The following is a 12,624-nucleotide window of genomic DNA, read 5'->3' as shown; positions in this document are numbered from 1 at the left end:
GCTCTGTTCAGCTTCCCTTAGTCCCTGGACTCGGGCTGAATCTGCTTGCTGCAGGTATAGAAAGCACCCATTCTGCTTAGACAGAGATTTGGGGGTGTTGGGCTCCCCTACCTCTCTTCTCCTGAAAGTTTGTTCTGGATGTTCCTCTTGAAGGTGGCTAGGGTCCCTCAACTGTGACAGCTCCCCCAGAGCAGCACCACCTGACCTAGCCCCCCTGGCTCCCAGCATCTCAGCTGCTGGAGTTGCCAGTCTCAGATTACCGGAGGGGAGGGAGGGTGGGTCTGGATCTCAGGACCTCGGGCTCTGTGTGCGCTGCAGGTCTGAGCTCTCCATCTGCCAGAGCGAGACTACGATAGAGTGGGATCCCTGTGCCTAGACCCTTCCCATTCACGGAGGGGAGTGCAAGACCAAGCAGCCTGGCTAGGAATTTATAGAGGCTCAGGGAAAAGATGAACTGGCCTCATTCCTGCATCTCCTTTTGCTGGATTTACTTTGCTGCCTCCAGACTGAGAGGTAAGAGGCTGGTGGGTTTGGTAACCATCTCGGCTCATTTGGGGCCACCTCTTTGGTAGGAGGTGGGGTAGGCCAGGAAACAGAACAAATGATCTAACTGCAGGCAAGTGTTCCGTGCTTTTTATTGACTCATGCTGATCCCGGTAGGGCATGTCAGAAAAATAACTCTCATTGACCCAAAGCTTGTCCATAACTGATCCTGGATCATCCACTATTCTAGTCCTCAGTCTGTTGTTCTTTGCCTTGAAACATACACTGCCCTAAATGTTGATCCAGGTCCCTCTTTTTGAGCAGCTGTAGAAACTGCAGATGGAAAATATGCTCAGAAGTTGTTTAATGACCTTTTTGAAGATTATTCCAATGCTCTTCGTCCAGTAGAAGACACAGATAAAGTCCTGAATGTCACACTGCAGATTACGCTTTCTCAGATTAAGGACATGGTGAGTAACATATAGTGGTGACCCTTTGGAATGTTGCTTAGAATGAACTAACAGTCCTTTCCAAAGGGGGTGTCTTAACTGGGAATTTGAGAGGAACTGAGAACAGGGAGCTCTGTGTGCAAACTGTTGGGAGAAGGCAACATCAGGGGAAGGAAGCTTTCTACAAAATTAATTTCGCTAAATGTTACCTAATCCTGGCCATTAACAGTAACAGTCTTACATCATCTGAAGAAAGATGGCATTACATACTGTATGATTCCATTTCTTTGAAATGTCAAAATAAGCAAAACTATAGAGACAGAAAGCAGAGTAGTGGTTTTCAGGGGCTGTGGGAAGGGCAGGGAATGGTTGAGTGACTGCTTCATGGTCATAGGGTTTCCTTTTGGGGGGTGACAAAAATGTTTGGGAATTAGGTAGTAGTGATGGTTGCATAATATTGTGAATATACTGGAAGCCACTGTATAGTACACTTTAAAATGGTGAGTTTTATGTAATATTAATTTTATCCCAATTTAAAAAAAAGATGGTGTTTTAAAATGACATACCTTATTTAGTGCCTATATATGTTTAATTACACAAAGTTATAAAACTCAAAAGACTTTTCTTTTGTACACTGCAGCTATTTCCTGACTTTCTCATTCAAGTGAATCATCAGTTGATCAATTTTTCAGAGAAATCTGGACAGCTGATCCATGCGAAGATCTGATGACTTAAATATTTGCCCGCTTTACATTCCAAACACTAAATCAAGTAGAAAAAAATATGGCTTTGGCAGTCAACCAATGGGATAGACTAGAAAAGCTCTCACTTATTTATTGAAAATAGACTAGTGCTCTTGGAATTTTTGTTGTGAATAACAGGGGTTCTAGAGATGGAAGGCATTCAGTTGAGGTGTCTACTGAACAAAATTATATCTGGTTAATTGTGCAGGATGAGAGAAACCAAATTTTGACTGCCTATTTATGGATCCGCCAAATCTGGCATGATGCATACCTCACGTGGGATCGAGACAAGTATGATGGACTGGACTCCATCAGGATCCCCAGTGACCTGGTGTGGAGGCCAGATATCGTCCTGTATAACAAGTAAGTGCAAGTCACTAGTTTCTCAAGAATGAACTTGTCAATTTAACAGAATTTAAATGTAAATAAAAAAGAATGTTTAAAACATGCATGTAGTTAAGTACCAATTCATGTTCCTAGGCCCTGAAATGGTGGTCATAAAATCTTAGATGATAAAATAATAGGTCAGAAAAGCTTAGGGTTACATTCTCCTTTTCAGGTGAGAAACTGTATTAGAGGCTGTATTAGCCTTTTAGGGCTGTCAGAACAAAGTACCACAACCTGGGTGGCTTAAAGAGCAGAGCCGCATTGGCTCACAGTTGTGGAGGTTAGAAGTTTGAGATGCAGGTGTCGGCAGGGTTGTTCCCTCTATGGGCTGTGAGGGAGAATCTGTTCCATGCCTCCCCACCAGCTTCTGGTGGTTGCTGGCAATCTTTGTTGTTCCTCGACTTGTAGACGTATCACCCCAATCTCTACCTTCTTCACATGGCATTCTCCCTGTGTGTTGTCCGTGTCCATATTTTCTCTTATTAGGACACCAGTCATGTTGGATTTTGTGCCCACTCTACACTCTACCGACATCTTAACTAATTACATCTGCAATGACTCTATTCCAAATAAGGTCACATTCTGAGGTGCTGAGGGGTCGGATTTCAACATATGAATTTTTCGGAGACATAATTCAGTCCATAACAGTGGTGCTCCCTTGTCTAAGACCAAGTATCAATAATGATGATACTACTAAGATTAAACCAGAATGAGCCATCTAGAAGCTGGCCTATGGATTTTGGAATTTGTATGGATGAAGGATGAACTAGACCATAAGATTAGCAGTTGGCCTTTTCCTGGTCCCAGGGCAAGGGGCCTCGAGTAAACAGGGAGGTGAGGTTATGTTTCTCAAACTGCAAAGTGCACGTGATCCCTGAGCAGCCTGTTAAAATACACTGGGTCTGACATAGAGTTGGATGTTCCACATTTCTATAAGCTCCAGGTGCTGGTGCTGCTGGTCCATGGACCACACCTGGAGAAGGAACCAGATTTCTCTGCCACAATTCAGGCTCAGTTGCTCTACCTGTTGTGAAAGGGGCTTCTCTCCCTTTTTATTCCGGAACCCAGGTTTCTGTGGGTTGGGAAAGGTTCCTCTCTGACTCAGAACAAGCTGATTGAGGGACAGTTCACGGGGCTCTCCTGAGAGCCCACCCTTCTAGTGGGCATGAGTTTCCCTTCAGGAAGCAACACTCGTGGGTTGCAGCCTGGACTTTCTTCTCACTATTTACTCAGAGAGCTTGTCCAAGAGTCACGACTTCTTGGATCATGACCCTGATCCTGCCAACTATTCCCCACTCTGAGTGGCCAGAGGAAGCTTCCATATCCTTTCCCAAGCAAGATAACCTCCAAGTTCCAGTGCTTCATTACTCTAGTTTCCCCCCACCCCTGACCCCTAGTGCCTGCACAGGAGAAAGAGAATGAGCCATGTTGTCCATCACCTCCTCGCAGCCACAGGGTGCAGGAGAGTGATCAGAGAATACAGTTTACATAGATCACTTACAGCATTCTATAAGTGCTGACAGCTCTCCCTGGAAAACGAACAGAATGCTGGTTCTCCTCTCCCTCCTGCTTTGATTGGCTGAAGCAGTGACCAACTCTTACTGAACCACTTGTTTGTGAGCTTGCACGGTGACCTAAATTAAGCCTGCCCTAGTCTCCCCTTAATAGAGAAGCCAGTTATGCGCTCGTGAGCTCACACAAACCTACTGTGGCTTTGGTAAATTCTGTCCCCATTCTCCCTCCCTCCCCGCCCATCACTGGTTTTGAGATGTGTGAATTCTGTTCCCCATTCCTTTCACACACAGAGCCTGTTTACCATACTGATTAATCAGCTCTTTTCAGTTCCCCTGGGTTGACTCTTTCGTTTTCTCTGCCCTCCTGTCATGGGCAGTTCTCTTTCAGATCCTCTAATCTCCTTTGCATTCTCCTTCTGAGTAACATCAGCGTTTTACTATTTAGAGAAAACTCTAAATGTAGCTGTGATTGGATGTCATTTGCATTCCTTTAACCAACTGATAAGAGAATGGATGAAAGTTATACAATGGGGCAAAGGAGGGACCCCAGTCATACCCATTTCCCTGACCCTCGTCCTTCTAGCTGAATCTCTGGACCTGCAGAATCTTCTGATCCCAGATATTATATCACTACTTCTCAGAAGCAGGCATAGAGCCTTGTAGACCACAAAATGGGCTTTCTGCATGGTGGTAGGGAGAGAAGGAGGGCAATAAGGCCAGTGAGCCAATCAGGTGTGATAAAGATAGTTTAGGTAGGAAGATGCTTAGCATCTAGATTCACCAGTGGTGCCTGTATTCATGGGCCAGACTTGTTAGGGAGTGACAGATGGTGATGGGCCTGGAAGCTACTTCATATGAGGGGCATTGAATTTGTTGATGCTTAGCTTGGAAGAGAGAAGTCCTTGGGAAGACTTGATGGCTATCTTAGGCAATCATAGAGAAAATAAGGCAGAGAAAAGAGAAAATTGCTGCAGAGGACAAAACCCAAGACAATGAGTCGAAGTTAAAGGAAAGATAAGCAATTTAAAAAAATAGTAGCTGGGGCTGACCCCGTGGCCCAGTGGTTAAGTTCGCGCGCTCCGCTGCAGGCGGCCCAGTGTTTCGTTGGTTCGAATCCTGGGTGCGGACATGGCACTGCTCATCAGACCACGCTGAGGCGGCGTCCCACATGCCACAACTAGAAGAACCCACAATGAAGAATATACAACTATGTACCGGGGGGCTTTGGGGAGAAAAAGGAAATAATAAAATCTTTAAAAAAAAAAAAAAATAGTAGCTAATAACTTGAGTAATGAATTTTCCCAAGAGGCAATGAGCTCTTTAGCAAGATAATGGCTCAAGCAGATGTTGGCTCTGTTACCAAATCAGTAAAGGAATAGATATATTGAGGCTCAAAGTTCCAGTGAGGTTGTTTAATGTAAGTATACGACCAATATAATGGTTAGTATAAGAGGCTGCGAGGATTCCTGACATTTTTAGATGAGGTAAAGAGTGGGTTACAGAAATCCAAATGTGCATTTATTATGAGAGAGTTTTAATGGTTTGATTTTAATAAGCAGTTTTAATACTTAGATTTTAGACCTAGTGAGGAACTGGGTGCCCTATTATATTCAGAAAGATTTGTCAAGAATTTAAGTTTTGCTTAAATAATTTAAATGATTGAGAGGATGGTAAAACTTTTAAGTGAGATTGAAAATGAAGAGGAAGAGGAAGAGGAACAGGTTTGGAGGAAAAGAAGATAAGTTTGGTGTGAGACTTGTTCACTTTGGGGGACCAAAAGGAACATCCACATGGAGACAACCAATAAAGAGATTGCAAAGGCAAGGCTTAAGCCTGGAAATAAGTTCAGGGAGGGAGATATCAAAAGTCCTTTCAGCCCTTATAGAACTACTCAAGGAAGGAAAGAAAATGGCTGAGGACAAAGTTGAAGAGTTTCACTGAAGAAATTTAGAGAGGGCACTTGGAAGCCATGATTAAAGAGGTAGAAGGAGAACTGAGAGAGAGGTGTCATAGAAACCAAGGGAAGAAAGGATGTCTAGGAACAACCCACAGTGTGAAATGCTTGGGAAGAGTTGAAGAGGATAAGGACTTAGAAGAGGTCTTTAGATTTGCCAGTTTGCAAGCCATGAGTGACCTTTGGAAGAGCACACATTGGGGGCCATGCATCTATCCATGGCCATGCTGTGGTGATGGCTCACATACAAAATAGAGAAAGATTGGCAACAGATGTTAGCTCATGGTGAATCTTCCTCAGCAAAAAAAAAAAAAAAAAAAAAAGAGCACACATTGGAAAGAAGCTAAATTCAAGGAATAAAAGCAAGATGAAGAAGTGACAGCAGATCCTCCTCTCGCTCCAAGAAAAGTAGGAAGAGTTAGGGATGCTCTCAGTTCATCTATAGTTCCCACTTCTCATTTGGCTAACTCTATTTATTCTCATTGTTACTGAGGTTAAGTTCAGGCATTTTAAGAAATTCATTTTGTTATCTTTACAAGACCCTCATTAAAGATCCCCTCTCTAACCCTTCATTAAAAGTTGAGTACCACAATGTTAGCCATAATGGGCCAATTGGAGTAGCTCCCCCTGGGAATGGGTCCACTCCAATCAGACCATTACAGTTAACATTGTGGTGCTCAATTTTTAATGTGTGGAGGAAAAAAGAACTTTAAAAACATGCCAGTTCTTTGATCTAGCACATCCTTTTCTAGCAATTTAACTTAAAGAAAGAGTTAGTGGATAAATGCAAAGATTTGACTACAAGGATTTCACTACAGAATTTTTTATAAATGCAAAACTGGCAACAACTAAAATGTCGAACATCAGTGAATCAGTTAAATAACCATGGCATATCTATATAAGGGAATATAATAAATACTATTTAGCCATGAAAATAATGTTGCAGAAGAATATGAACAGATGACCATATGTATTTTTAAGCTTTGTCTCTTTTTTTTTTGGTAAATTAACTATTTTATTTCGAGATAATTTTAGATTTACAGAAAAGTTGCCAAGATGGTACTGAGAGTTCCTGTATATCCTCCACTCAGCTTTCCCTCATGCTATATCTTACATAATTGTGGTACATTTGTTAAAACTAATACAAGACTATTAAGTAAACTATAGATGTTACTTGCATTTCACCAGTTTTTCCACTAATGTACTTTTTCTGTTCCAGGATCCAATCCAGGACATTTAGCCATAATATATATATATTTTTAAAGATTTTTATTTTTTTCCTTTTTCTCCCCAAAGCCCCCGGTACATAGCTGTATATTATTCATTGTGGGTCCTTCTAGTTGTGGCATGTGGGATGCTGCCTCAGCGTGGTTTGACGAGCAGTGCCATGTCCGCGCCCAGGATTCGAACCAACGAAACACTGGGCCGCCTGCAGCGGAGTGCGTGAACTTAACCACTCGGCCACGGGGCCAGCCCCTCCATAGTATATTTTGTAGGGAAAAATTATAAGGAAGATTTGGAAAAATATGCATTAAAATGTTAACAGGAACATATCAATTATGATTCTTGGTTGTAAGCATTGGAAACTGACTTTGGCTACCTTGTGAAAAAAGGAATTTGTTGGAAGGATATTGTACAGCTCATTGAATTAAAGGAAAAAAATCAATGACCAGGCTCTGGAAAGGACAGACCAGGACTGCTCTAGACTTTGAGGGAGCAGGGACTGTTGAACTGTTGTTGTTGTTTTTTCTAACGGGGAGCCCTCACCTGGGTGTCTGTTTTTGGTCTTTGGTTCACTCTGCTTAAATCCAAACTCCAGGGAGAGTGGATTCGTTGGAGCTCGCTCGGGTCACACAGGCAGCCCCTAGCCAGGGGATACTGGCGTGCCTTAGTCAACATTCATGTGCTTCGCAATGGTGGTGGAGAAAGAGTCAAGGGAAATAGAAATTCTGCACTCAAAAATGCCAAGCATAAATGTTGATAAAACAAAAAAGAAGATATATTCAGAATAGATGATTATTTCTTAGATTATGCGTAAACAATTTTTTCTCTGTGTTTTCCAAATATTCTATAATAAACAGCTCTCCCAACAGCAACAAAAAGCTGTTTTAATAATCTTGTACCCAAAGTTAACAAGTCCGGAGAGAAGAGCCTCCCTGGACTTTAGCCTGGACAGGTTAACTTTTTGTCTGGATGTTTAAATCGTTATACCCGGACCAAGGAGAGGAAGGCACACAGGGCAGAGATGCTTTAAAGGAAGAATCCAAGAGAACTGGGCCCTGACAAACTATAGGAGATGGAGGAGAAGGGAGAATTAGAGATGATTCCAGATTTTCAAGCCAGGGTGACGGGGAGAATGGTGAACCATTGCCAAAGACACTGAAGTGATGGGCACAGGGCGATGAGCTGTCTGGAGTAAGGAAGTTGGTGAGTTCTCCTGGCAAGCAACTTTATTTCTCTCTTCTGACCTCCAGGGCTGACGATGAATCTTCTGAGCCTGTGAACACCAATGTGGTCCTGCGGTATGATGGGCTGATCACCTGGGATGCACCTGTCATTACCAAGAGCTCCTGTGTGGTGGATGTCACCTACTTCCCCTTTGATAACCAGCAGTGCAACCTGACCTTTGGTTCCTGGACCTACAATGGCAATCAAGTGGACATATTCAATGCCCTGGACAGCGGAGACCTCTCTGACTTCATTGAAGATGTGGAGTGGGAGGTGCATGGCATGCCCGCTGTGAAGAATGTGATCTCTTATGGCTGCTGCTCAGAGCCTTACCCGGATGTGACATTCACTCTCCTTCTGAAGAGGAGGTCCTCATTCTATATCGTCAACCTCCTCATCCCGTGCGTCCTCATATCTTTCCTGGCCCCCTTGAGCTTTTATCTTCCAGCAGCCTCTGGGGAAAAGGTCTCTCTGGGAGTGACCATCCTGTTGGCCATGACTGTATTTCAGCTCATGGTGGCAGAGATCATGCCAGCCTCAGAAAATGTCCCTCTGATAGGTGAGTTCAAATGTCTTACACTTCCAGCCTAGCTTGGTAGTGACTGGGGTTGTGCCTGTGCCTTTAAACTCCTAACAGTGAGGTCAACTTCAAACTCAACACAGGCTGTCATGTACTTCATTTAGTTTCTTCAGTTGGCATCTTTGAATACAGATGTGACTGTGGAAACAAAACTGGTCTTACGGTCTCTAGGTTTACACAAAAGAGGAAATATATGTATATTAGAGTAATAGTTCTCAAAGTGTGCTCCCTGGACCCACAGCACAACATCATTTTAGAAATGCAAATTCTCAGGGCTCACCCCAGACTTACTGAATTAGAAACTGTGGGAGTGATGGCTGGCAATCTGTTTTAACCAGATTTCCAGGTAATTTTGATGCATTTTCTGTTCCTCTGGCTTGGAGGTTAAGCCTCTGATTTTGAAGTTGAAGAAATCTGCATTTGAACTCTGGTTTTCTCTCTCATTCCTTGATCAACTTTAGACAAGTTACTTAATCTTTGAGTCTCTGCTTCATCACCTGCACAATTTGTGTAATTGCTACCTCATTGTGTTATTGCTTAGCACAGAACTTGGTATATGGTAAGCACTGAGTAAACAGTGACTATTATTATCTTTTCACAGCACAAGGGATCTCTTCTTGGGAAGAGCAACAAACACGATAGAAATGGACTGGCTTTTTAATCCTGCCATTTACCCTTAATAGAATAATTTTCAGCCTTTACTGGGTGGTAATAGGTGTGGGAGAGCTTGCTAAAATGTAGGTTCCTATACCCAACGAGTTGGATTTAGTATCAATCTGAGCTGATTCTAAAGTAGACCACATTTTCAAAACCCTGCAATCATGAAATATCTCTCTAAGGGTAGGAGTGTAGACTGAGGCTACCATTCCTGCCTCCTTTTTGCTTTACCTACCTTGTTATGAGATCCCTTCTAACGCCTTTAATACCTACTCCCTGCCACCGAGGACACCACTCAGCTCCAACACCTCTGTCTCAGTGACTCGCTGTTGTAATAGAGGCTTACCCAAATCATAAGCTAGACCTTAAACAAGCAGTGAGGAGAAATTTCAGAATGCCAAGAGACTTAGAAACGAATATCAAAGGGATATGGGACTGCCCTTTTCCCCTCGACTGAGTCCAGTATTGTCCAATATCCAGATGTTGCTACATTGCTTTCTCTGTTTGAAGAGCTTTTCCTTTTCATGTCTCTCCAAGTAAAGTACTACACACACTCTTTTTTTAGAGAGAAACACAGCAGATTTTCTGCCCCCACCACCACTAATGAAGAGGAAGAGGTGTATAGGCATTTTTAATACCTCTCCTGAGGCAGAAAGGATTGACAGTGGCGACATCCAATCATAGCCTGTTTGAGGCAGGATCCATTGGCAGATCCCTCTTTCTTCTTTAGCAGTGACATTCAACAGCAAGTTGGCTCAATTTCTGAAGAGAGATGCCTCAGGAATTTTGCAAGCATTAGTTGTCCTGTTTCTGTGATAATATGAAATGTATCTTTTTAGGAAGGGTGTACACAGATCTTGAGAATATTTACTAACAATCACAATTTGTTATTTGTAGCACCTATGAAAGGTACTTCAATCTTCTAGAAATGTGTTTGTTTTCTGCATTAAGTGTAGCATTTGATGTAGCTTCTGGCCCATAGCCTTTACTATATTAAGAAAGGTCCCATTAATTTTTAGTTTACTCAGAGCTTTTAACAAATAATAAATAGATGATAAACGTCATCAAATGCATTGTCTTAATCCGTTGAGATATCGCGTGAATTTTCTCTTTCACTTCATTAATGCAGTGAGTTAGGTTTTCTGATGTTGAACTAAACCCTCTTTTTTCAAGATGAATTATCATTTAGAAATACCATTGGATTTGGTTAACTAATAATTTTTATAGGACTTTTTCCAATATGTGTATAAGTGAAATGGCCTTAATATTTCCTTTCTTATTACTTTTGAAATCAAGGCTAAATTGACTTCATAAAATGAGCTCGGCAGTTTGAACTCTTCTTCTATCTCTGGAACAATTTGCATAAGATATGAGTTATCTGTTGCATAAAAGTTTGGTAAAACTCACCTATAAAACCTTTTGGCCCCTAGCTTTTTGCAGGATGGGTAGGTAGAGGTATCTGATTAATTCCCATTTCTATTCAAGTGTTCTTTCTTCTTATGCTAAATTTGACATCTAATATATTTCTAGAAATTTCATCTAGGTTTTTAAATGTATTATCATACAGCTATTTGTAATATTATTTTATTGTTTTCGAAATTTCTGTTCTGTTATTTCCTCTTTTGCATCCTCTCCGTCTCTTTCTCCACACCTTCCCCTGCCCCCACTGCCTCTATTTTGTGAAAGGCCTTATCAAAGGTTTATCAATTTTATTACTCATTTCAGATAGCTTGCTTTTGGTTTTATCTTCTTGTTTTATGTTCTATATTTTGTTAATTTGTGCCCTTATCTTTATTGTTTTCTTCCTTAACTTTCCTTTTTCATGAATATTTGCTTTATAAAATCTCATGTTAAAGACTAATAGTGACACAGTGTAATGAGCTTTCGTATGAATTAAGTCTGAAGACAATGTCTGAGAACTGGCCAAGATCATTAAGTGTTTGTTTGGCAAAAGTGGAAGTTTTTCACATTATGATGTCAGCAAACATTTATGAACTTTTTAACTCAACACAAGGGACATGCTTTACATGTATTATTTCCATCAGGCCTCATCATATTCCTATGAGATAACTATTATTATTATACTCATTTCACAGAGAAGGAAGCTGAGATTTAGCAGGATTCTATAACTTGCTCCAGGTCACAAGTCTAGAGCTGGAAGCCCAAGAAGTTTGATTCAAAAGTCTATACTGGTGACTATTAGTGTCCACAGTTTCCTTAGAAAAGGTGTTTGTTTATTTTTGAGCCAAACATGACATTTCAAGCTAACTTGACTGTTGTTATTTTCCAGGCAAATACTACATAGCCACAATGGCCTTGATCACAGCCTCCACTGCCTTGACCATCATGGTGATGAATATCCACTTCTGTGGGGCTGAGGCCCGGCCAGTGCCACACTGGGCCAGGGTGGTCATCCTGAAATACATGTCCAGGATCTTGTTTGTCTACGACGTGGGTGAGAGCTGCCTCAGCCCCCACCACAATAGGGAGGAACGGGACCGCCTCACGAGGGTTTATGGCAAATTCCCAGAGCCTAACCTGAAAACAGCAAGGAACAAAAATCTTCCCAGAAAGAAGGAAATGAGCAGATTCCTAAAGCATGACTTGGGGTGTGAGGGTGAGAACCTGCAGGATGCTGGCAGTTACTGTGCACGGTACAGAGTGCTGACGAGGAATATCGAATACATTGCCAAGTGCCTCAAAGACCACAAGGCCACCAATTCCAAGGGGAGCGAATGGAAGAAGGTTGCAAAGGTCATAGACCGATTCTTCATGTGGATTTTTTTCATTATGGTGTTTGTCATGACTATTTTGATCATAGCAAGAGCGGATTAGTGGGCATTTGGTATGTGGGGATAAATCAATGCAATTCTCTGTGATCTATTCTAATGTTCTTCCAAGTCAGATATACACACAAATGTGTATATTTGTTATTATTATATACAATTTAGGGGTTATATTGTCTTTACTTTTTATTTTTAACTTCAAATCAATGTTATAGCTACCTGTCAGGTTAAATTAAGCAGGAGGTCCAAAACTTCAAGAGTGGGGAGATGGAAGAAATAGAGAAGGAGCCCTTTATGCCTACCAGAGTGGTGGGTGGCTTGCGTCTAGATCACACAATTATTCTCCTGTTTAGCAGTGCAGATAAAGTGCACTACATTACTGTTTTAAATTTAAAACAAAACAAAACAAACTTATTTTTTCCTTAGTCCCTATTAAAATGTGCTTTTAAAAAAGGAAAATAGTCATATATTTTTTAATGTCAGTTAAGTCTTGATGTTACCTTTCTCGGGCAGGGTACATTTCAAGCCATATCTCAAATGATGGAATACAAAGTTTTGTCCTGTGTCAAGAAAGTCCAAGGATCAGCAACTTAATGGGGAAGAGAGCTTTCTTTATAATGATG

The 12,624-nt window shown here is 41.6% G+C and overlaps 1 protein-coding gene across 1 annotated transcript; it reads left to right on the top strand.

Moving 5' to 3' along the window:
• Window positions 1-422: 422 nt before the first annotated feature.
• Window positions 423-12,050, top strand: LOC124236666 (neuronal acetylcholine receptor subunit alpha-9). Its single transcript, XM_046655604.1, has 5 exons — window positions 423-513; window positions 808-953; window positions 1,884-2,038; window positions 8,005-8,537; window positions 11,506-12,050. The coding sequence occupies exons 1-5, from the start codon at window positions 450-452 to the stop codon at window positions 12,048-12,050; spliced, it is 1,443 nt and encodes a 480-aa protein (XP_046511560.1). The 5' UTR covers window positions 423-449.
• The last annotated feature ends 574 nt before the right edge of the window (window positions 12,051-12,624 follow it).

The sequence above is a fragment of the Equus quagga genome, chromosome 3 (assembly GCF_021613505.1).
Source record: "Equus quagga isolate Etosha38 chromosome 3, UCLA_HA_Equagga_1.0, whole genome shotgun sequence".
NCBI classification, from domain to species: Eukaryota; Metazoa; Chordata; class Mammalia; order Perissodactyla; family Equidae; genus Equus; species Equus quagga.
The sequence above is the reverse complement of the archived record's forward strand: the minus strand, read 5'-3'. Positions and strand labels throughout refer to the sequence as shown.